The sequence below is a fragment of the Nipponia nippon genome, unplaced genomic scaffold (genome assembly GCF_047370975.1).
Source record: "Nipponia nippon isolate SJK-2023a ecotype South Korea unplaced genomic scaffold, ASM4737097v1 scaffold_37, whole genome shotgun sequence".
Lineage (NCBI taxonomy): Eukaryota > Metazoa > Chordata > Aves > Pelecaniformes > Threskiornithidae > Nipponia > Nipponia nippon.
This window is the reverse complement of record NW_028262355.1, coordinates 60653-85917: the sequence shown is the minus strand read 5'-3', so window position 1 is coordinate 85917 and position 25265 is coordinate 60653. Positions and strand designations below refer to the sequence as shown.

The 25265-nt window shown below is 44.2% G+C and overlaps 1 protein-coding gene across 3 annotated transcripts in view; it reads left to right on the top strand.

The window, feature by feature from the left end:
• Positions 1-25265, top strand: part of MYO5B (myosin VB) — a 153808-nt gene that overhangs the window by 94976 nt on the left and 33567 nt on the right. For all 3 annotated transcript variants that reach the window (XM_087772767.1, XM_087772768.1, XM_087772769.1), the window contains exons 18-23: positions 7182-7293; positions 8522-8733; positions 12046-12202; positions 14435-14674; positions 19508-19747; positions 24467-24551. In XM_087772767.1, the coding sequence (XP_087628893.1) occupies positions 7182-7293; positions 8522-8733; positions 12046-12202; positions 14435-14674; positions 19508-19747; positions 24467-24551 (1046 nt within the window). The remainder of the gene's footprint in view (positions 1-7181; positions 7294-8521; positions 8734-12045; positions 12203-14434; positions 14675-19507; positions 19748-24466; positions 24552-25265) is intronic.

Below are 25265 nucleotides of genomic sequence, written 5' to 3'. Positions count from 1 at the left end.
GTGGAAGTAACTGTTAAAAAGTTGCGCCTCAATCTCTAAGCCACAGGGGAAAATTAAAAACCAGCTCACGGGTCAGGTCTTTTATTATCTTCTTAAAGTAGCTGCAGGGCCAAATCCATCTGTCTGTCCTCTTGCACTGAAAGCCCTAGAGCAGTGAAACAGCCGTGGTTTCATTTGGCAGAGGCCACCAAAAGGCAGTTTTATGCTCACTAAGCAAGTGGTCGTGCTCCCCAGTGTAGTGGGTGCTCCTGGCTCTGCGGTTGTGGGTCCCAGGAGAGGTCTGGGAAGCTCCGACTTGAGAGTTCCCCATGAGTTTTGCTACTGGTCTTAGCATAGCTGCAGGGATACCCTTTTCCTCTCCATTCATAATTTTCCTAAAGACTTGTAGCATTTTTTTCTCTCTGCTCACTTAACTCTGCAGTTTAGACCCTACGACACTAAAATCAATGTCTAATTAATAACTGGGACGGGGAACAGAGGGGAGAAACCACTGCAGCACCTGGAGACCAGCCAAGATCTATTTACGGCAAATAATTGACCGGTGCGAAGACCGCACCATCCTGAAAAACTCAAAAGCGATGCTTTCAGCTCTGCTTGCATGCTTTTGGTTATGAGGTCTTTTTTCCCAGGGCACTAAGAATACAAAACTCTTCCATCACTGCAACTTGTCAGCTTTTGTTCTTCCTCCAGGGGAAAAAAAAAAAAGGGTGCAAATAGCTATTTCAGCCTTTCAGAGTGACCTTCTCCAGTTCGGTGTTTGGGATGCTTCAAGGACAGATTTTTGTTATTTTAATGTTTCTAGAAGATAACTGTATACAGCAACAGCTCTGCATGAAATAAGATGCTCACTTTGGGTTTTGACAGTTCTTCACCCTCCTTGGTCATAAAATTCCTGTCTTGAAAGGCCAGATCCAGGAGTTGGGCAACATCGTTGAAAGATTGTGAATAAACTGTATATTTGAATTGGCTTTATAAACCAGCTTGGGAAAAGCTGCTTCCACAGGATCTTACTCAGTGGGAAATGTAATAGGCGTTTTAGTTCTTTCTGAGTTTTTACATTCATGAGATGTCTCAGTTTTCATCGCAATGAGCATTGATTATTCTTCCATAGTTCCTTACATTTTGAGATAAGTTGGTTTATAATGGTTGATTAAGGATCACCCAAAAAAGGAGGATCATTGCTTTAAATTTAAACCCTGTGTGAAAGCTAGAAATTTAAACCACTTAAAATAATCATGCAAGACTTGATCTTTGCGAGTTTTGTTTCACTTGGGTGTAAGCGATTTACCTTTAGAGCAAGAGGGAATTTTCAAAATGTTTTCTCTCGAGAGGAGTTTTATTATAGAAACAAGAGAAAACATTTATTTTCCTCCTGTAGTATTTAGATCTGAGTATTTTCCAGCACACTGTGACAAGAGTAACTTCTGAGAATGGTGTGGCTTTGGGTCAGAGAAGCTGCCTTCTGCTGTTATTTCATGCTTCTCTATCACAGTTACTTTATGGGCTGAAGAATTGAATGTTTTGAGGCTTCGATAATTTTTTTACCTAGTTCCTTTAAGAAAAAAAACAGTTTTAAAATAGTTTTTAGTGTTCTTGAACCCAGGTAAGACGTGGTATGTTCCCACTGGAAGATGAAGCCTCGCACTCCTCACTTTGGGTCCGCCTGGCTTTATTTTATCAGTTCCATGGTACGCTGCACTCCGCCGCTATCTCGAGTGAATTGAAAATGTATCATTTGGTTTGAAATGTTACGCAGCAGTTAAGAAATGTGTTTGTTAGTACGTACATAAATGATTGTGATAAATGGACCGTCTTAAATGTGTAGATAGTAAATCTATCATCAGCTTCCGCGGGTAAAGCATGGAAGATGTCTCTGTACTATAAAACCATTCATCTTCTTTGTAGAAACTGGCTACGTAAAGATCAGTCTGTAGAGAATTAATTGGTGCAGATCTCCATTAATAACAAACTACTCTTTAAAACAAGTTTTTAACTTGGATTTTGTCAAAACTTTACATTTTTCTTCTTGCTGGTTCTGGTGGTTTCCAGTCAGTGGTACCACAGCAGCGGTCTCCCACCACGCAGTTGCTCTGAATAACGCTGTCCTTGCAGTCTCTCCGAAATACTCTTATTGTAGTTGTTATGTACGAAATTTATTGTTTCAGTATTTTTGGCATTTAGCTGCTTCCTCTGGTCGCTGGAGCTGACTGTCAGATGTATCAGTTCGGTATGAAATCACAGCTGCTAAACTCCATAAACATTAAACATTGATAATTGAAATGTATCATGGGCATCCTTATCAAATAATTTTTTTTATAATGTGCCTTTAGCTGTCTTGCAGTCAGGGAAACAAAACCTATAAATGACTTTGGCTACCAGCAGTTCTGTTTGCCCACTCCCCCCATTCCCAACAAAGGTAATAGGTAAATAGAGGGGTTTTTTTTCCCCCCTCATTGTGCTCTTTGAATATATTCCAGATAATTTCAAGCCATGCCAGCTTGCATATTGTAGAGCTAATTGAAAGGCAAATCTGTTCTGCTGCAGTAAACAAGGCAAAGAAATTTTCTCCCTGAGCCGCAGTTTCTGAAATAATTTTATGTCAAAACTTGGCTCAAATATTCAACCTGCGTGCCCCCAAACAGGCTTCAGCTCTTATAGAAAGATCAATATAGTCCAGCTCCTTACTGCTTAAAATATTGATCCCTTCAGGGGACGGTACCACATGGTGCTGGCAGGATTTCTTACGTGAAGCCGGGTTTGCTCAGCGGACGGTTGCTGGGATGGTCTTGGATGATGGGGGGCAATGAATTTATTTACCCTTAATGGAGCGATTTTGCATTCAGTAATTTTATGGTTAAGTCATAAAAGCTTCGAGCTCTTATTATATTCCTCCTTGCAGCTCTTCATTCAGTGCTGCTGAAATAGCATTGCTGTAATCAACCCTAAAACAATAGGTTGGAGATATTTCGGGCAATTGCTGACTGCTTGGAGAGATGCTTTTCAGAGGCTTCCTCAGGAGTCAGAATTTCACCGCCGGTTCCTTATCCGAGCCCTCCCTTTAATTACGAGGTTGTAATAAATCCAGCTGGCTCTGCAGCACGAGGGCTGCTCTCGGCTTCATAGCCCTGCGATTTTGGGCAGGAGCAGCCCCTTTGCTTTGCACCCGGTTGTAGTTTTGTGTAAAACATCCAAATCTCGTTTTTTTAAACCACAGATACAAGGCTTAATTTGTGGCGTGTGTTATGCCTCATTCCCTCTGTCTAATTCCTGTAGATGACAAAGAAATTGCTGGGTTGATCAAGTCTCCTGCTCCTGGCCGAGCCCTTGAGCATCCTCCTTGCTGCTCAAGCCCAAGGAGGGTTTTTTTCACAGGCATAAGTTATTTTCCGGTGTCCTTCCATTCCTTTTATTGCCTTTTCCCTTTAGTGGCCTGTGCTGACTTCAAAGCAAAATTTTGATATTTAAGGTTGGTTGTGTTTGATCTCAGCCCTGAGATTATTATTTTTTTGGAGGGGAAGTTTGAGTAGTACCTGTCCAGTCCATTGTGTCTTCTTCTCCCTCCTTCTCATTTGTGCAGGTACAAAAATCCTCCTGGTTACAGCTCTTCACCTACAACACCCCTCTGGATCTTATAACTTGATAAAGATAAGGAATTGTATTTATTTAGCGGCCCTTGGTGGTTTCCAGCTCCTAGCAATGAGGCGTGCCTATGTTGTGTGGCAGCATCCTGAAAACCTGAGGTCTGCTTTTAATTTCATACCTGTTAACAAGTTGAACTGAGGTATAATCTTCCCATAATCTATCCTGACCTGCTAAGCTGTGGGGTAACATGGCACGTCTTTTGTCTCGTGCTGGCAATCGCTTTGCCGTCTAGCAGGAGGGAAATAAGTTTTCTCTTTTTTCCTTTTCTCTGCTGAAGATGCAGATGTTGAACCTAAAAAAAAGACATATATGTGCAGAAGACTGAAAGAAAAAAAAAAAAAGGAAGCATGTATGAACCAAATCACTGAACTTCAGTATTTCTGCACCAGGGAGATCTCCCTTGTAGGGTTAGGGCATCATGTTTGTTTCTCTCAAAGCACATAGTTGTAATGTAATTTTATACTGCTTTGAACCTGAAGTGGTTTAACCAGGCCTGTTATATTAAACCTTAGTGCTTTAATTGTTCCTTTTTCTTGGGAGGATCCTGTAACAGCACCTATGAACCCCTGCAGCTTGCTTTTGCTTGTGAACTGGGACTGCAAATATTCCAGTGAAACTCCTGATGGACCAGCTGAGCCCCCGGCGCGGCAGAGCTTTTGTCTTGATGTTCTCTGGACAATAATACAAGCAGTGTGATCTCAAGACTGTCATCTCCTGCTAAATCAGCGAGGATGGCGAGAGCGGCCTCGCTGCAGCAAGGGTGAAGCGGTGTTGTGCCGTGGAGGTGCGGCGTTTGGCTGTGAACCTCTGGGAGATGTGGATAGAGGACTACGGATGCCACCAGCCCAGCAAAACACCCCGACAGCAATCAGTGAGCATATTCTGTGCCACTTCCCATGTCTCATATGAGACTTAATCCTAATAAGTGAGTTGTCTGTGTTAAAGCTGGACTCAAATGGAAACAAGCAGAAATCAGTTTTTACCACCACGCGAAATGAGAGTGACAGGCTCTGAAGAAAGACCCTTTATGTAGTGACTTATGATCTATTTTTAAGGAATTTCTGCAGGTGTCTGACTCTGGTTTGAAAGCAGCTGCGGGATCTCTGTCTCGGTGAGGGAAGATGATGGATTTTGCTGCTGCCTGCCCAGCTTGGACCCGTGCCCTCAGTTACGCGTGTTGCTTCTTAGCCATCTGCTCTTTGCCGGAGGAGCCCGGGTGGCACCTGCAAGATGATTTCTTCCTCCGAATAGCAGCAGTTAATAATATCAGCTCCTAAACTGACTCTGGCAGGTTAACGGGAATACTCCCTCCTTCTCTTTTCTCCCTCCCCAAGCTCTCCCTGGCTTAAATAATACCTGAGCCAGGCAGGAGGTCTCCAGCGTCGCGCGCTTGGCTGCGTGCCTTGGGCACTGCGTGCTCTGCTTCTCCTATCGGGTTTGATTTGGAGCTGCGTAAAGCCTCAGACGTGCTTAAAACGAAAACGGGTTTTATTTGCACAAAGCAAAATGTTTAAGGTGTGGGTACAAAATAGGAAATGTAATTATAAAATGAAGGCATTTAGAAAGCAAAGGGGAAGCAAGTTTAAGCTTAAATCCTACATGACACGAGCCTGTAGTCTTGCAATAATCTTTATGTTGAGTTTTGCTGTACCTCACCGCAGAGAGCGCTCCCCATAGCAGGTATCTTATTTTTTTTTAGTGATAATCCAGGACTTTTGGTCATTTGAGCGTGGGCAGCCTCGGCTGTCCAGCCCCAGGACTAGCCCATCTAGATAAGGATGAAATGTTCACTAAATCTGGCTACTCCAGAGCTACTCTGAGCAATCTGAGCATGGGAAATCCCCTCATCACAATTTCCTTCTTGCTCTTGTCTTCAGGAGCCCTTCGTCTTACCGTTTGCTTCAGGAACAACGTTAAGGACTCTTTTCTAGTTTTTGCTATTCCCATATTCTTTGCAAAAGGTGTCCAGGGTGCAATGTGTCCGTGCAGGAATTGCATGGCAATTCCCAGTCCTTAGCAGTCCTTTTTTTTTTTTTTTTTTCTTTTTTTCCCTTCCTTCTCATTGGAAACATTTTCTTCTACTGTGTTCTGTTAGAGTATTGCTTTGAATCAAACTGGCTTTCCTCCCCTGCAGCATTTTCTGAACTGATGTGAAACTGTGTTGGTCACGTATTTTGAAATAAGTGTTATATTTCTGGTATGCCTCTCTTGCCAAACATCCCAGCTTCCAGCCTTCAAGAAGTTCTGTTAGAGATGAAGTATTTTATAGAGACGGCAGCCTTGAACATGGGAGGTGCTCAGGTGGTGGGATGTTTTACCCAGCCCCACCACTGCAAACTGGCCAAGCGTAAGGACCCATCACAAGCATTCTTCTGGCCCTTTGCAATTTATTTTGCCTTTCTTCCTGCCTCTCTTAATCTCTGGAAGTGGAAAACTGGGAAGAATTGGGTGTAATAACAGAAAAATAAAGGCAGGCATGGGGCTGCTGGGCTGAGGAGAAGAGGTTTCTGTACGGCTGCTGTTCATACAGCGTGTGTATTCTCATTTTGGTGCTCCTGTGCTCTGCCAGAACATTTGTGAGGGTGCGGGTCAGGCTCACAGATGGTTTCACTGAGCGAGAGCAGAAATCAAAATCTCTGCAAACCTCTCCCATCTTCCTTTGACGTTTGTTATGCATATTTTTTTGAAATAACGATGGCCGTACTTGACAGTGCTGGAAATGCCTAGAGTTTTAATTAAAAACCTCAGGTTTTGAGAGGTCCATAACTCACTGTGTTAATTTGGAGAAGCCTGAAACTTGGCAGATGCTGAACCAATTTCAGGATCCAGTCTGCAGGCTCCGCATCTAACAGCGGCGGCAGGAGATGATATTTCCTAGCAGTAAGATACAGTGCTTTAATTCCTTCAATTATCATTGCGTGTATGGAAACTTCACTGCTGGTGACAGTGAGGCATCTTCCAAATGGCTGCTTTGTCTTTTCAGAGTCCCAAGGATTTTGTGTTTGTTTTAAGGGTCTCGGCTGCAGACCTCAACGTGGAGCGATTAGTGAGTTAATTGATTCAAATTAATATTCAACAGAGGTTGGAAAAGCAAAATAAGGAAGAGTTTCTAGTTGATTCATTCTCTAGCATCTTATCAAGATTGGTTTTTTAAATTTTTTTGGCCAAATTGGGAGATCCCTGATCTCTTCAAAATTAACATATCCTTTCCGAAGGGAACAGCGTTGTTGCATTTGGCTGGTAAACTGCAGCAGCTTGGGAAGCACATCAGGAGGAGTGAAAACAAGGTGATCCATGGCCTTTCTGTTCCAGGCTAGAAATGCACTGATAAGGTCATTCAGTGGCAGGGGAGGGCTGACTGGGGGTCAGGTTTGGGGTGACCTAGCTCCTTTCAGGTGGCTTCAATCCATGCTGTGAAGTGGTCAGAGGTCCCTCAGTACGAGAGTTTCATATTTTGACTCGTCTATGACACCAAACACTTTATTTTAAGGAAATAATGCCCAGCATGCAGACTAATCCTGTGTATGCTTTGCTTTCAGGTGGTCCTACCACGACTTTTTCAATAGGTATCGTGTTCTTATGAAAAAGAGAGACCTCTCTAAGAACGACAAGAAGCAGATCTGTCAGACCCTGTTGGAAGACCTCATTAAGGTGAGTTGGGACCAAATCTTTGGCAATGACTTTTACAGCACGGAAGCTTGTGGCTTTGATATGATCTGAATTGCTCTTCTGCTGCTCGTGCAGGTGCTTATTCAGCCTAGGCAGCCAGGGGCTTTTTCCAAAATGAGATAGTCTCGCAAGGAGGTAGGCAGAGCAAGCGTGGCGTGGGATCTCTTGATTGCAGTCAAGCTGAACATACCATTTCAGTGCTGGTGAAGCCCAGAGTTTCTTATCACCGACTGTACGTGAACAACTGGCCATCTCCAGAAAACTCATCCCTCCAACCCCTCCTGCGTTTTGGGTAGCCATAGTTGGAGCTCCTTTTAGAGGTCCAGCTTTAGATACTGTGTACAACGTCATGGACCTTAGTCAAAATTGGTTCTGTCACGCCATCATTAAATGTCTTTTTGTCCAAATGAGTAAGAGAAAAATGCAATAATTGCCCTGTCTTGATGTGTGGGAGACTTTTAATGGCCACTGATATCTAGAAAAAGCATCCTGTAGACTGGGACTTTTTCCCCTTATATGTATACGCAAATAAGAAGTCTTTGCCACCCCCCCTTACCAAAACCTGACTACTCAGTCTCGTGCATCATTTTTAAATTGCAAGTGTGCACGCAAAGGTTTCTTCCTGTTGTCTTGCTGTTGAGGAGCCCAGAATGTGCACAGCGTCTTAGCCAGGTTTTAATTTTTGATCCTTGTTTTCCTCATGGGATTTTGAAGAATTTACTCAATTGGGTTCCTCTTTGCAAAAGCTGTTCTCCTTATGCACCAAGCGTTTGTCTTAGGTGCACAGCCACTTGCAGTGCATGTATGACTTTGCAGATGTAAGCCTCAGTCTTTTCAAGAAAGAAATCTTTTCTTGAAGTCCTCTGGCGTTGCATTGCTCTGTTTAACTTAACAAACAAGCAAGCCCAAAACCACCCCCCACCCCCCAGAAAACCCCCCAAAACCCCACCAACCAACCAAAAAACATTCAAAATTTGTATAAATATATGGAACTTAAGACTGAATCCTAGTGCTGCTTTCCACAATGGAAGCTCGAGTAGTTTGGAGTCTAATACTATTTTCACCACCCAGTTAAGAAGAGATGTGAGCTGAGCTGATAAATTTGATTCAAAGTGTTTTTTTTAATTTGTATCTACTGAGCAACATAGACTGAAAAAAAAAACAACTGTTTGCCTGAATTAAATTTAGTTTCCTTTATGCTTTTGAAAAGGATCCAGACAGGTTCCAGTTTGGACGTACCAAGATCTTTTTCCGTGCAGGCCAGGTGGCATATCTGGAGAAACTGCGAGCAGATAAGTTCAGAGCTGCCACAATCATAATTCAGAAGACGGTGCGGGGCTGGCTGCAGAGGGTCAAGTACAAAAGGCTGAGACAAGCTGCAGTCGTCATCCAGCGCTACACGCGTGGGCACCTGGCACGGAGGTGGGTCCTAGGAAATCCGCTGAGGAAGGGCTAGCTGGGAGGTCAAGTGGAAGAACACTTCTGGGCACTTATATTCTCAATCCGTTCCGTTTTGTAGACCTTATACTTGGGGGTTTCACAGGAGAAACATTGAAAATGCTCTGCATGGGGAGTTGCCTTTCAGCCCCGTGAAAACAAGACCTGTTTTGTGCACATAGGTACCACTAGAGTGAAAGTTTCTGTGCTGAAATCAGGACTCGTTCCTGGCCCCTCTCTCCAGCTTCATTCGGGGGCAAGAGATCAAAATTCTTTGTCTCTATTTGATTTCATATCTGTATTGATTTGATTTCTAGGTGCTGGGCCAGGGTTAGGGCATAGGCAGCTAGGCTGTAATCAGATGACTAAAGTACTTTGAGATATTTAGGTGAAAGTGTTTCACAGAACTAATATTTTTCTGGGACTACCTCTGGCAAAGGGCGTTTGAATCAGCTAGTAAGCATTTAGCTAGTCGGTATGTGCTCCTTTTCTGCAGGGACCAGATTTGTGCCTCCTTGGTATCCAAGGGGAGTTCTCAGAATTGATTCGCTGTATCCTTTGTAATGCGAAAAATCACTCCAAATCGCTGGCGGTGGGGCTATTTACATAGAATAATTGAGCTCAATGTTTAACTCTCTGTGTGCAGGAACCGCAAGCTTCCTCGTGTCGGTGGCTTGCTGGGATTTCTGTAGATAATGCTGCACTGGAGAGCGGGCTGCTGGTAGCAGATGTGGGGTGGGTGTGAGGGAGCAGTAAAGAAACGTCATAGCATCCCAACACACAGGTCACCTTGCATCTTGTGTCCCTTATTCATGTCAAACACTGCTGTTCTCCTGCATTTAGCCAAACTGGCTTCAGGCACTTTGCAGATAGAAACAAGGAGTAGATTTGGGTCCTTTCAGCTTTGTTTCCCTTCTTGTTTTTGGCTTAGAGTAGTTGTGGTGTGTTAGCTCTGTTGCTTGGTTTTGAGCAGCAATGTTCTCCCGGGCTCTGAGTTAGCATCCGCCCATCAGAAGTGCTGCTACCTAATCTGCAGCCCAATTAACCCTGCTTGTGCTTTGCTCCTGATTGCTGGGACAATGTTGATTTCTATCAATTATTGAAGCAACCAAGGGTGAAGAACTTCCATGTTCCTTCCAAGCATTCCCTCTAAATCATTTTGTATTTTGGAAAAACATCAGAGATGCTAACTGAACCTGTGGTATTATTTGCTCTTGTGAAAGGGATTGGCCTCTTGGAGAATCCCGGGATGAGAAGGTCTCAAATGAGCAAAGCTGGGCAGTTTGGTGATTTTTATTTAAAACTGGCGGCAGATTTTTCTTGTCCCCAGAGGTCCATGTACTTCTCTAGGTTCGTGGCTGCAGGTCCCTCTCAGCAGTCTTACAGCTCACTTGAAGACAAGGCAAAATGAGACTTACAGAATCATAGAATCGTTAAGGTTGGAAAAGACCCCTAAAATCATCAAGTCCAAACGTTAACCCAGCACTGCCAAGGCCACCACTAAACCATGTCCCTAAACACCACGTCTACCCGGCTTTTAAATACCTCCAGGGATGGGGACTCAACCCCTGCCTTGGGCAGAAGAGGCCGACCCCCCCGGCTCCAGCCTCCTTTCAGGCAGTTGCAGAGAGCGATGAGGGCTCCCCTCAGCCTCCTCTTCTCCAGGCTGAGCCCCCCCAGCTCCCCCAGCCGCTCCTCCCCAGCCTTGTGCTCCAGCCCCTGCCCCAGCCTCGCTGCCCTGCTCTGGCCACGCTCCAGCCCCTCCATGGCCTTCTTGGGGTGAGGGGCCCAGCGCTGAGCACAGGATTTGAGGGGCGGCCTCACCAGTGCCCAGTGCAGGGGCACCATCACCTCCCTGCTCCTGCTGGCCACACTGTTCCTGATACAAGCCAGGATGCCATGGACCCTCTTGGCCACCTGAGCACACTGCTGGCTCATGTTCAGGCGGCTGTCGACCAACACCCCCAGGCCCTTTCCCGCCGGGCAGCTCCCAGCCACTCCTCCCCACGCCTGCAGCGGTGCCTGGGGTTGTTGTGCCCCAAGGGCAGGACCCGGCCCTGAGCCTTGCTGACCCTCACCCAGTTGGCCTGGGCCCATCGCTCCAGCCTGGCCAGGTCCCTCTGTAGGGCCTTCCTGCCCTCCAGCAGATCAATGCTCCCACCCAACTTGGTGTCATATCTGAAGTCGGTGATTAGCCTCTCTGGTGGGCTTTTCACGCACACCTACAGACTTGGACTCTATATTTACCTTTGCATCAGCCAACCATCCCTCTGAGGAGGGGAGGAGGAATCCCCGGTGATGTCAAAGTGATGGGGTATGAGCTAAAAGAGAGGCTGGAAGCAGATGTGCAGAAACCACCTGCTGCAGGTTTTCTTCAACGTGATTTTTCAGTTCACCTCTTTGTGCTGATTTCATAGGGATGGATGGCATCTGAATAACTGCTTTCTCCTCTTTTTGGAAACAGACCATCCCTTGTCCTCTTTAGTAAGCTCTGGTTCAGTGAGTCCTAATGAGAAACCATCATCCTTGACGAAGGGAATATGTAAGCCAATCCAATATGGCTCTTCTAGTTTTGATATGCTTTTCATAAAATAAAGAAGTGGATCAAATATCTTACATAAGGCTTCATGCTGAGAGCAATAAACGAATCATAAATTCAGCAAAACAAGCTAATTATCAAATTAAATGGAGGCTTTATGGGCATTTATTAACCTGTGTAACAGCAAATTGAACGTGAATTCAGTTGGAGAACTGGAGCAACATGGCGCAGAATTGACCACATCCCTCATTATTTACTCTCTGTGAATTGCTTGGGGCTCCGCTCGTGAATGTTGCCAAACCAGTGCACACTGGTTTAAATGGCAAATCAATTTGTGGCCATTTTCACTGAGTCGGTAGATACCCCGTGCGACGCTTGCTTTTTATAGTTAGGGAAGAGATGGAGCCAACCTGGGCGTTGCTTGGCTCAGGTACATAAGACAGAGAGTTCAAATCAAGGGAAAAGCTGGAAAATATTTGCTTTTACTGCTGTTTAGGAATAATGAGGTGTGTTGATTCCTGGTTCCAGTGCTCCTGGGTGCCATGCACACTGTCTGATTGCACACATGTTCCCATTATTTTAACGGAGCCATGCTATCAGCTTCTCTTTTCTTAGCCCTACTGCTGGGATGGTCTTTCTTGAATACCGTCAAGCTACTTTTGGACAAAAGGTTTTTCTCTCTGTTCAATTTAAAACTTATTGCGACAGAAAGAAGGGGAGTTTAGTTTTCCTGCTAACGTTTTTACTGTGCTTTGCAGACTTGCCGAGCACCTGAGGAGGACGAGAGCTGCCATCATCTTCCAGAAGCAGTACCGAATGCTGCGGATCCTCCGAGCTTTCCAGAGGGTCCGCAACGCAACCGTCACCATTCAGGCTTTTGCTCGGGGCATGTTTGTCAGGAGGATTTATCGCAAGGTATGACTCCACGGAGTGTCTTTGCGTTAGGAAAGAGTAGGAAGAGCCTTTATATTTACGTCCGCTGGCATAGCACGACAATGTATTTATTGTGGCCGTTTTGATGTTTTACGAAGCTGACTGCCTCTGGTGTTTCCGCAGAGCACACGGTGGCAGCGAGCGTTGCCATTTAAAGCTGTGCAAGCAAAAATGATTTTGGCAGCAGCACCTCAGCGGAGCAGCTAAATGAAGTTAGTCATTCAGATGCCGAAAGGCATTGTGGAAATCTGGAAATGTCATTTGATCTAACCCATACTCCGCAAAAACCACCCTGGCAAACTGAATTTGTGTCTGAGCCGTACTGCAGGTGCCATTTCCAGTATGGTAGGAAGACCAGTAGGGTCTGTCATGAAAGGCATCAAGTCATTATTGATATAAATCCCTCTTTAATTAGTTCTCTTCATCAGCTTTCTGTGTTAAACCAGGAGCTGAAAGCAAGGAAGTAAAGGTTTGATAACAGTAAGTGATACAGTGAGAAATTGTCTGTCAGGAAACTGAGAACAGCTCTGGGGAATCTTCTGTCCACTCTTCAGATCCAGCCTTACTTTGGTAGTCACCTAAATTTATGCCTAATGGGTGGTCATGGGGGTACGCTAGGAAGTCAGAGGCTTGATGAGCCAGGTGGGGAGAGCCTGCTCCTGGAGATGATGGAGGTTTACTTGGACACCTGGTGACCCACCAGAGAGATCAGGGTTGTCCACGGAAACAGAGCAGCTGGATGCTGCTGGTGATCAGGAATTTGTGCTGCCACTGCTTTTTCAGCATCTGTTTTTTAAATCGGAAGCCTCTGCAGGGGAGGCAGCTGGTCGAGCATTTAAACTCTCTGAGATTCAAGGCAACCCAAAATCGTAACAAGGTGTAGAAGTTGGCTGAAGGTCAGGCCTCTCGAATCTGAACATCCTTAATCTCTGGAGCACTGGGATATAGGTGTTGGATATAGGTGTCGGTTAGCAACAGATGCAGGGCTGCAGGTGATGCTCCATGGGGTCAGGGCATGCCCAGCGCCCACCAAGACTTTGCTGTAAGACTGAAATAGGTCCCCAAGGCAATGCAGTAGAGTTTCTTCTAGCTCTTCAGGCACCCCCAGCTTTCTCCCTCCATAAGAGTTCACACAATCCTTTTATTCTGAATTAAAATTTGCAAGTGCAAAGAAAGCCTTAGGGTGAAACAAAAGATTTGTGAGAAGCTGATACAATACTGTTTCTGATACAACTTATCCCAAACTAATAACAGCAAAGCGTCTTGTAATCTTTAAATTCTCCTGGTATTTCTTTCCTCAGCATAGATCAACATAAGAAAGTTATTAACAGCATGCTGGTTGTATCTCTAATATGTAAGCCTTCAGTTTTAGAGGAAGGAATTGAACTGCCACCTACTGAAAACATTGCTGTAAATTTGGGGGGAGAAATCCAATGCAAAAGTGCCAGAAGTTCACAAAACCAGATATAAGTTTCTTAAAAATGGAATCATACAAGAGAACTGGCTGCAGACTGTAGTGAAAGGACTCCAGGGTTTGATTTGAAGGTTATCCATATGATAAGAAATCCCACCAGGACAGCATTTATCTGCAGTATAAATTATCATAATGCAGGGGTGGAACACAGGCAAAAAAAAATAATCTAAAAACCTGTTCTGGTGTGAGTTATCTCTGATGCTGAAGGGACAGTAAGTTTATTGCTAAGTGTTGGTGTGTCTGTTAAGAGCTATTTATTCTGCTAGCTATGGATCTTGTGGATCTGAATACTATTCCAAGGTGCAATGTATGTTCTGTTCCATGAAGTATGTCAGCCCAGATGTCTCCTGTCCCCGTGGAGTCTCCTAGGCACCAGCTCAGGAGCATATCCCCTCTTGTTTCACTGGCCAAGCAGATGTTGCCTCTTTTTAGAGAGCAGCATGGTTCCTAAGAGAGGACTGCATGTGCCCTGGCTGCATCAGTTCAGTGCAGTGACCAGAGAAACCCCCCAGGAGCGTTGAAATACCCCTTCCCGTCTATAAAAGAGGATGCAAAATGACAGCCTCTATCTCCAGCCATCACCCCCTGCACCTACCAGGACGCTCCTGCTTGGAGGAGAAGCCCTTTCGAAGGCAGATTGGGAAGTGTCGAGTGCCAGGTTGCAACCAAACCAAGGCTGCTGCTACCTTTGCGGGTGACTTTTGTCCCTTGATTGTCCCGTTTCTGCCCATGTTTTGTAGATCCTTGCGGAGCATAAGGCCACCATCCTCCAGAAGTACGCCCGCGGCTGGCTGGCCCGCACTCGCTTCCACCGGGTCAGGGGTGCCACCATCACCCTGCAGTGCTACTACCGGCGCATGAAGGCCAGGCAGGAGCTGAAGGCGCTGAAGATCGAGGCCCGCTCAGCACAGCACCTGAAGAAGCTCAACATTGGCATGGAGAACAAGGTGGTCCAGCTTCAAAGGAAGATTGATGAGCAGGTACGTGCTGAGCTGCACTGGGACAAGTGTGGTCCTGCTTCTGCTTTGCCTCTCTTGTGCTGTCCTTTCTGGGAAGGTTTTTATCTTCCCGTGACATCCGAGAAGGATGTCATGGTGGTGGCAGACTTCTGCTGCTGCTGGCCAGACGCTTGTAAGGGTGGGACACCACCATGGAAGGGCAGATGCACTTGGATCTTGCGTCTCCACCTTTCTGTCTGAAGAGCTTGCTGCAAAAGCTGCATTGTAATTGTGAGAACTGCGCAGGAGGAGAACTCCTCCTCAGAGGAGGAAGATAAAACAGCAATTTTGAAAGCTGTTGCTTGAAAAACCAAGCCAGCTCCACGTGAGATCCCTATGTCAAAGAGGCTTTGGCCGTTATGCTTTCTGCTTTGCAAGCACTAAGGATGCAGAGCCTCTGCCACAGTCCCCTGTACTGAACCATGTGTCTTGTGAGTTACATTACCTGGAAGGTAAAAGGTAAATTGGATAAATACTCACTTTGCAAAGTAGTTTGAGCAGGTAGGTGTAGGTGATAGATGCCTGTGTGGATGGCTTGATGGTCTTACTGTGACTGCTTGATCACAGAGAGGTCTTCATCAAGTGTCATTAATGAGCTGCAAAATAGTTGTTTGATTAAACATGTAGAAGGAGGGTTTTCCCACTTACTAACGCGAGTGTGCAAGTTACTCTGATAAATACCCTCTATATTGCTTCCAGTGCTGTACAAGGACTTTAGGGAGGAATATAAGAAATACTGAGTAGACCCAGTTGTGTCTACTAATTTCAGTGGGGAAATTCATATCCACCTCTATCCTTAAACTGTCCTTTTGCAGGCAGGGGAAACATTCTCTATAAGTCAGGATACCTACATACTTGTAGCACCAGTTATTAGCAATTGCAGTTTATCATTCTCTTTGGGATGTTGTCAGGAACGCTTATACACCACACGCGGTTTCCTCGCAGCCTTAAATCTCTCCCATCCCTGTATGATGGGAGAGGTCCTGCCATGAAGAAGATGAGAAATGACTGCGTTGGCTCAGACACTGCCGAGTCAAGACACCCGGGGAGTTGCATTACTACTGGCCACTTTCATTGCTGTATTAATTGGCTGCAAAGCGTGCACCGCGGTAGAGTCTGACTTCTAAACCGTGGTGTTTAATTTTAAAATGCCTTCTTGCATGCTTGGATTTTGCAGACCAACCGTAGCTTAGGAACGGAAAACCTTAGCCATAAGGTTTTCTATGTATTTATATATGGGAAACCTGTTTGATGTGACCCTTCATCTGGAGGGTATTTGGTGGAATTAATGAGGACGAGTCATTTCAGGTCCATGTATTTGGGCTGAACTCGTGCAATGAGCATGAACGTCTGTGTTAGGTCTGGTGGACTTGGCAGTGGAGCAGCAATATTGATTTTTTTTTTTTTTTTTTTACAATTCCTTGCCATTTACTGCTAGGAAAAGTGTGGGGGTGGAACAATAAAGAAAAAAACAATCTTTGGTTAATGTTGGCTTTCCTGTTGTGGATTATGAAAGAAGCAGAAGCTGCTACTTTGGGGAAGGAGACGTGGAGAGCTTTTAAGTAGGCAGAAATAACGGGCTGGAGCTCGCCTTGATCACCCTCGGTCTCTGCGCAGACCGTTTTGAAGGAGATACTTTGCTTTCTGTGTAACTCGTGCAGGAAAGGATCGCTGCTCGGTATTATTCATGGTAGTCTGTCCAGTGAGCTAATTTTAGCCACCGTTTCAGGACTGACAGGTTTCCCTGGGATGCTCTGGATGTGCTAATGAGCACCGTTGCGGTGGACTTTCTTTTCAATGCACTGGATTTTTTTCTGGCAGCAGTGAGTTTGTTGCATCATGTTTTCCTTGAAGTGTCTTGATATCAGTCCTTGCTAATCTATAAACATGACCTTTTAAAATGCCAATTAACTTTTTAAGGAAAAAAAACAAATCGCAGGTAACCCTAGAGAGCTGCAGTTGTATCGTTTTCTGACTAGCCGTGGAAGAACATGTTTCCATTTCTGCTACTTTAGCTCATGCATGAACAGAGGGATGCAATACTCCGTGTGCCCCCGAGGAAGAGATCTTCCTTTGAAAATGTTAAAACCTGTTATCGTATGTCAGCCTCAGCTCGCATGCTCTAGCATCCGTAACTGGGCCTATTTAATTCAGTTGCTAAATCAGGTGAGGGATTTTTTGCACACACAAGAAAGTTTTGTATCTGTTTTGCTGTGAAATATCCACACTGGACCACTTTTTTCTATCCATATTGGACCCCTTTCTTCTTTTTTTTTTTTTTTTGTCCTTTTCAGTTAAGTGAGGTTTTTTTTTTAGATGTGTATGTTGTAGCTGCCTGAGGCGCTTTTAAGGCTGTTACCAAATTCAGTGTGATGTGTTCATGCAGCCAATATTTAGGCTCACAGTGAGCTCCCTACGCTGTTTCTGCAAGCGGCAGTATCTCTGCGAGCATTTATTGTGAATAAAACTAGATTGGGTAACAGTAGCGATAAAGTTGTTGTCTCTGCCCTTTGTAGAAGAATAAACTCTAGATTGGTTCACAGAGCCTGGGTTGAAACTGGGGCTGTCGCAGCTCTGCTGGGCTGGATAAGGATTTAAAATAAAGCAAGTTCAAGTTTAACAGGGTCTGTTGAGCAATCTCTGGTTGCAGTGAGGACCAGCTGTTTCGCTACGGGACAGTAAATGCTCTCTCATGTCTCTAGTAGCTAACAACAAGAAAAAGCATTCCTGTGCGTTTTATCTTATATCTGGATTGAAGTCTCAGTTGGCTGGTGTGTAAAATTGTATACGTAAACCTTGGGACACAAAGCCATAAAATGTCGTGTTGGAGAATGAGCAGAGACTGGGGGAAACCTTTGCAGGCGGGGGAAGCAGCAGTGATTTGTGAACCGGAGTGATTATTACCATTCTCCGTAGGCAAAGCTTCTCTCTCCAAACATATCTCTTTGGAAATGGCTTTGGTCATGCAGAAATGTTAATTCCTTAATACCGCACGAACGCTGAATTTTGATGTTCGCTAATAATTCATTACAAAGGAGCAAAGGAAAAGGTGTTCGTGTCCCTCGTTTACTTGTTTCTCCATTTTGAGATGTGTGTTAATCTTGCTTCGGAGTGTTGAGACTGCAGTGAGAGAGGCGTGCTTTGGGAGATCACCTAGAGAGGAGCCAAAAGGACGATCAGTGCGATGGTGGAAGAAATGATCCTACGGGCCACATTGGGAACCTAGAAGAGACTAATTCGAAGTATGGGTGGGGATTTTGGTATCCACCAACTCACCATGCATTTGTACAGGGGTCTCTTGGGTCTAGAAGAACCTGTGTAGACCTAGAAGATAAAATTCTCTACTTTCATGGTATTTTTTTTCTTTTTCGGGCTATAAGGTTCTTTGAAAACTCTGTTGTACAGGAGCTAATGGGAGCCTTTGGCCCTGTTACGGACATCGATCATACTTCTTTGCATTGAAATTTATTTTTTTTCTTGCTTACTTGATTCTGGTGAACATCTTAGAGGAAGAAGTTGCATCTCAGGATCTGTGACTTTGCACCTTTACTGCTTATCCTGATGAGTCAAAAGTTGTGTATCAGGACTTCCCTACTCCACTGACTTTTTAAAATGATACATTTGCATCTTTTAAGACTTTTGTCTTCTTGTCTTGTTCACCTCAAGCTTTTCTTAGCCTCCACATGAACTAAAAACTTCTGGATGGAAGGAGCAGTTTCTCCTGAGCTGGTGTGACTCTGTTGACTAAAGCTCTGAGAAACAGCAAAAGGCTAAGTTGCAGATGACCAAGACTCTCATCTGGTCTTGCCAAAATATTTGGCAAGACAACAATCTCTTGCAAAATATTTTCCATTTTATATTTGGAAAGACCAAAACTGATACTTCTGATGCTCAAGTGAAATATTGACCAAAGGCCCATTTAAGAAAGGAAAGCTTTTTGGATCTTTTGTACAGTGAGTGATATGAACCCAGATCTTTAAAGCTGTATCGAAAGCTTTCAAAAAGGAAACTTTAAAAGCCAGACTACATTTTAAATTTCAAAACAGTTCTTTTGCTGTCATGATTATCTACTTAGTGTTAGCAAAGCTACATGGCGGATTCTTCAGTGAAGCTCTTGGTCTGTTGTGAATTTGTTGTCGTTTCTGGGGCTGGCTAATAATGATGATGTTTTATTAGTCACGATATAGTTCCCATTGACTTTGATTCGAACCACAAAAATCAAAGCTGCTGACTTTTCAGGTCTCAAAACTTGGGAGCAAATCATTGCTAAGTGCTTTAAAAGAGAAAATCTAAGCAAATAAAAAGATGGATTGAGCCGGCACATGACTGAAAGCTGGGGTTTAGGGAGCTCTTTGTGCTCAGGGCTGCAGTTACGCTACGGCGCATTGTCACCCCAGGCTCCTGCACGCATAGGAATCAGGAATAAAAGGATAAACCGCAAACCCAGTGTTGCAAACCAAAAGAATTGCAAGCCAGTTGCATTAAGCAACATTGTTTGGAAGCTGTAATAGAAGTGTAGGCTTTTTGGTTTGGTTGCCAGTGCTGTCGCATGTTGTTTGCCTTTGCTTCAAGTATAACATCAATTTAACAAATGCTCGTATAATCATTACCAAAATATTACTGAGTTTTTGTCACAGTTTTGAAATTGTTTTTAGCTTTATAAGCTGTATTAGCATATGCATGGAAATGTTCATTATTGGAAGTTTGTTACCCACCATGCTCAAGGATTTTTGACGGTTACTTTTGTAGCGCATCAGTGCATGCATTGATCTTGCTCATGGTCCAATTTTCTTCTTTTTGGGATGTTGGCTGCAGAACAAGGAATACAAACTTCTGAACGAGCAGCTCTCTACGCTCGCATCTGCCCACTCCTCCGAGGTGGAAAAGCTGAAGAAGGAACTGATGCAATATCAGCAGAGCCACCGGGGTGATGGCAACCAGCTTGTCAGCTTGCAAGAAGAGATGCAGCACCTCCAGCTGGAGCTTGAAAAAGCTCACGGTGAGAGGAAGGTCGTGGAAGACAGCTACGTTAAGGAGAAAGACCTACTGAGAAAGGTATGTGTATTTGTCACGTCTCATGTTGTGTAGGTGCTCGTGCGGGTGAAAGCTCGCTCTTCACAAGTCTGAAGGGGAAAAACTTAATTTCTATTCTTTAATTATATATTTTTTTTTTCTTTTTGTCACTGAATGCCCCTAGAATTTGCCTTTTAAGCAGGTCATGGGGCAGCAAGGGCAGGTGGACATCCCTGCAGGAGCAGCGACTGTCTCCTATCAGGAGGGTGCCCCGTCTTGATGCCTTTTGCACCGCCAACCATGAAGAAATTCCCCAAACCCAGACCTGTCTGAAATGAGGGCACTTAATAACCAAGGATATGCCAGAGTTTCATGTATATACAGTGATTCCTCATGGCGTGTAATGCAAAATATTGGAGAAGGCTGTCGTAGATGCTGTAAATATTAGGAAGATGTCCTTCCTCAGCCCAGCTGCGTATGGGACGTGAGAGCTCGGTTTCTGCCATGCGGTCTTTGGCTGTCACAGCTGGTCACAGCAGCTGGTGGTGTAGCTACGTGCAGAGTATGACCTGTGTGGGGACCAACTCGTCCCTCCCACGCAGAGGCACTGCTCCAACACCAGCTAGGCTGGTTGTTACAAGCCTTTATAGGGTTTGGAGCTGCGATGTAGACTAAACCTTTTTGTTTTCTTCCCCTCCTTCATGCAAACTCCTACACTTTCTGGATCTCGAGGCGAAGGTGGCCCAATGCTGCCACCGTTGTACAAGAAAGTGTTCTAGTGGCAGAAAGAGACTTTAAAGTGTGAATTTTTTTTGCAAATAGTAAAAATGGACATTTTACACTGAATTTCTTTGGTCAGGTTCATTCTGAATAACCTTCACACCCATGCTCATAACCTGAGGCACTAAGGTATGGGTTCAGACTGCTCAGGTTAAGTCCGTGATCTTCCTTCTTCTGCACTGGTGGTTGAAATGGTGCCTTTGGTCCTGCTATTGGAAGGAACTTACGGCTTTTCTGCTCAATGCATTGCATAGAAAAAGCTATTTTGCAGCTGTTACTGTAGAATAGCACTTTTTGGGTGACAACCTGAAGATGAGTTGCTTGTGGAGATAAAAAAGAGGGTCTGGGATTAGCTGCGTTTTAATTATGGTGAAAGAGTGCCCAGATGAAGCTCTTCTAGGGCACTTCACTCGGCAGCACCTGCCTTGGCCAACCTCCCCTTGTGGGTGAGCCCTCAGATGGTGGGTTTGGGTGAGAAGCTGTGGGGATTGTGTGGTTAGGATAACTTAATCTGAACAACTAGCAGAGCTAAAATGCATTTTTGAGTGTGCTTCTCAAAAGGGCGTTCAGCCTGTATGTGTGTTGTCTCTCGGCTGGACCAAGAGCTGTCAGAAAAGCAGTTACTCCGCTCTTTGCACGGGTATTGCACCCACACAGGGACGTATGGAGTCAGTGCTTTTCTTTTCTCCAGCACCAAATTAGAAGATCCCTTTTGGCAGAGGGCTCAGTTCATTAGCTGGCTGCAGTACAGGCTTTTAGAGCCTGAAAGGATGCTTTATTTTGAAGGTGATGCAGCTGGGGAAAAAACTGCTTCTCTTTGTTCTTGATTGCAAATCCCCTTTGAGCACTCAGAAGAAGGGTTGATTTAATGACTGAAGAAATGCTTTCAAAAAGCATGAAAACAAAGCAAAAGCTTTCCCTTGTTGTAGACTTGCTTGCAGCAGAGCAAATACTATGTACTTTACCATGACAATAAATGGTTTAATTATAAAACATAGCATTTCTATGGAGCAGTGCAGGCTCCCATTTCTGACATTAGCTTTCAATTGCTCCCTTTGATTCCTCGTCAGTGGGAAGATGGAAAAGACCTGTTTCCTTCCTGGAAACGTTCATTTAGCCAAAACACTTTCCATGAAAAATTTTGGCAGAGATTTTTGAGTAGTTCTAATAACTATCAAAAGCGTGGGGAGTGTTGTGAAACTGAATTCAGGTGCGAGAAGCGCTTTTCACCTTCAATAGCAAGACTACAGCGTGGTTGTGGTGGGATGTCCTCGCTCTGGAGATGATACCCAAAGTCATCAGACACTTCTGAGTGAGATTGAGGTGACAGCCTTGACTTTATGGACTTGAGCGGGGTTGCAGCTTCTGCAAATCCATATTAGTTATGATTTTGTTACTGAAAAAATGTCCTTTAATCTCTTCCTTACAGCTTTTCTCTCCAACTACTTAATTTTAGAATAGCTCTTCTTATTCCATTTGTGATAAAGTTTAAAACATCAGATCTGGCTGAGAACCAACAGCTCTTCTTAGGGCTTTTGGTAGCACCTAATCTTCTCATTTGGTGAGTTAGGACGATTTAAAGCCTTGCCAGGACTTTTATTAGGAAAATCCTAAATGCCATCATCTTTTCCTCACAAGATTAGGGGAGGACCGGAGCCAGATCTCATGAGCAGGTGGTTCCAGTGTAACACTTAAATAAGGGCTGAAGCCATCGTGAGTGCTCACAGCTCAACATCTTCCATAGAAAACCTTCAAAGCAGGTGCTGTTGCCCTTGAAGCACCTTCAAAGATGTTTCCTATAGAAAGATGAGCACGAGGTACAAAAGGTACCAGCGTAGGTACCAGAAATGGGGTTTGTGCTGCTTGGCTGTGGTGGAACCTGCTCTTCTTGCCTCTACCCGTGTTTAATGGACTGTTTTCAGTCTCATTGCGTTTCTGTAAACACAAATATTGAATTTCAGCTTGTTTCTGTTTCGTATGGAAACAGGAGTGCGATAAAGAAGCTCAATCGCTGAAGATCATATCTTAAAAATATCTATATCCAATCTGGATTAGAAATTTTTAAACCTGGGAATAATTATTGCGGATTCTACCAAGCCTTTCAGTTCTAAAATATCCCCCCAGTGCAGCTGGAAATACTCCAAATTTTTGTCTAGTTTTGTTTTCCAACCATTGTATCTTTGTTTTCTGGGCAGAGGAGTTCGTTATCAGCACGCATTAAAGAGCACTAGTGAAATAATCCCATCGCTCCTAATCTTTTCCCTGATGGGATAAACGAATGGAGTTCCTTGCTGTCCCATTGCAGAGCAGGTTTTCCTTCCCTTCTATCACTCTTGTGGCTCTTCTCTAATATTTTTAAGAATTCTTCCTAACTTGAAGACGCTAGTGCTGATCTAATGGCTGCGCATCTGCTCTGATGTTTATTAGAAGTGATGTACAAATGAAGGTATGTAGTTGGTTTTAGTACAGACTATTAAAATCATGGCTCAGGCCAGAGCATTTAAAACACCAGTAGCTCTGTGTACTTCAGATTGTGTTTTCTTCACTTTCTGGTTGTATTTCCAGTGTCCAACTTTCCTACTATGTATAGAGATGCAGAAGATTATCGTCCTGTGCAGACAGCTGGAGTAAATGAACAGATTGGAGAGCGAGGGGTAGTGGGATCTTCCAGTTTCTGTGCACGGGATATGACTGCTTCAGTCGTGAATTACAGTAAAATACATGTTGTGCTTTTACCCTCACCGTTATTATGCATCTGGCATATGCAGTATTTGATAAAATACCTTGATTTGAGGATGTTTGTGTGGAAGACTGAAGTCTGTGCTAGGAAAGCATGCCAGCTGGGCTGCCTATAAATTTTATCGAGTAGTGACAGCAAAATTATTATTCTTGGGCACGGAGAACTTTTATTATGGTGTGTACAGTGTTGTTTATCTTCGAGATCCTTCTGCTGTGTGTAGCTGTTTTCTAAGCCATGGCTACAGGATGCGATGGAGCGGGCACAGGGAATGATATTCCGCTGGGATGATGTGACAGTTTGTTCTCCTACCTGACAGCAACAGATTCATCCCACTTAACCGTAGCAGCATATTTCACTTGATAATGTGATGGTTTTGTGTTTTGAGATAACGCTGTTGAATGCATCAAAATTCCTGAGGATGAACAAAATTACAGGATAGGTTGCTGTCAGCGTCAGTCCAGCCTTGCTGTTGTGACAAGTGGCCTTGCTTCCCTTCGCTTTTAATAAAGAGGTAGTTAAAAAAGAATACTATTTTGTAGGATTTAGTTTCTGGTTTCATTAATTTTTTGCTAGGCAGTGTTTGGTGTTAATATATGCTCCTGTTGTATTTACTAAAGGCCCTGGTACACACTGTGCATTGCTGTACTAGAGGTTCTGTAGTACTGTGAAGCATTAAAGCGACTATAATCTGATTACATGAGGTGGGTACAATACACATGAAGTTAAAAAAGCTTGAACTATTTAGTATTAGTCTTCCATGGTGCTGACATTAACTGTGTCTATCTTAACTACTTAAGTGCCACGTTGCCTGAAACCATCGGCAGATTTTTTTTTCCCCCCAGCAGCAGTCAGTGCTATGACTTGAAGATAGCAACGAAGCCCATTGAGATGTGGAAATAAACCTCTGATTTGCTGACCTGATCACTTGTAAGAGTTTCACTCCTGCAGATCGTGGTCGCCAAGACCAGTTGCTCAGTATTTTGTAAGCTTCTGCTAAAAACATTAATTTAAGGGAGAAATGCACTCCGGCAAAGAAAAGTTCCTCTCTGTTGTTGCAGCGCAGTTCTCCTACGCTTCAACTCCTGATGTACAAAGGATAACTGGCAAAGCACAAGGGGATAGATCTTTTAAAAAGCAAAGAAAGCCCTAACAAAGCTCCCCGTCTCCAGCCAGGTGAAATGTAATCCCTCTGCAGAGGCTCTGACCTGCGGCAAGCAGTAATTCTTTGCCTTGTTTCGTAGCGCATATCCGACTTGGAAGAAGAAAACGCTCTCCTGAAGCAGGAAAAAGAGGAGCTTAACAGCAGGATCCTGTGTCAATCTGAAGGTAAGAAAAAAATGCTTATAGCATTGTAATGCCTCCACTAAACGAGAAGCTTAGCTGTTCTCCCCTGAAATTTGTTTTTCCTGAGTGCTTTGTTATTAGCCCCTACCTTGAAAAGTGCTCATCTTCCCACCCACCTTTCCTGGTGTTTTTTGTTGTTGTTTTTGCTGTGCAGATCATTCTGTTTGTGCTGTCCTGCTGGTGGATGGCAAGACAGAGGCTGGTTTAATTGGTGAAATATGGAATAAAGTACCCAAAAGGGCTTTTTAGTTCAGTTACGTTTGCAGTATTTACTCCGGGTGATGTGGCAGGCAGCGAGGCTCCTAGAGCTGGAAGGTGGAGAATAACAGTGTCCCAGGATTGATGAATAAAGGATCCAAGGAACAGCACAGTTAACAGTATTGAGCTGTGACAGAGGGATTCTCTAATGTGACAGGAGTCTGTGGGTGTTTTTTAAAGCAGGGACTTAGATGGCGAGATGTACATAAAGGAAAGCAATCTGGGAAAATCCCAAGCCACGAAAGAAACTCTCATGCGTGTATTGAGCTTTTTTCTTTTTTATCATCCTTTTCAGCTTTGATTTTGTTGCAGGATTTACAATGAGCATCATGCATCATTCTGTCGATGTATCTGTCACTTGTGAAGTACCCCTTGCTCGCAGCCCGATGCAAAATAAAGGAATGAAAATAACATGTTAAAAAGAAACTTGCATCAAAT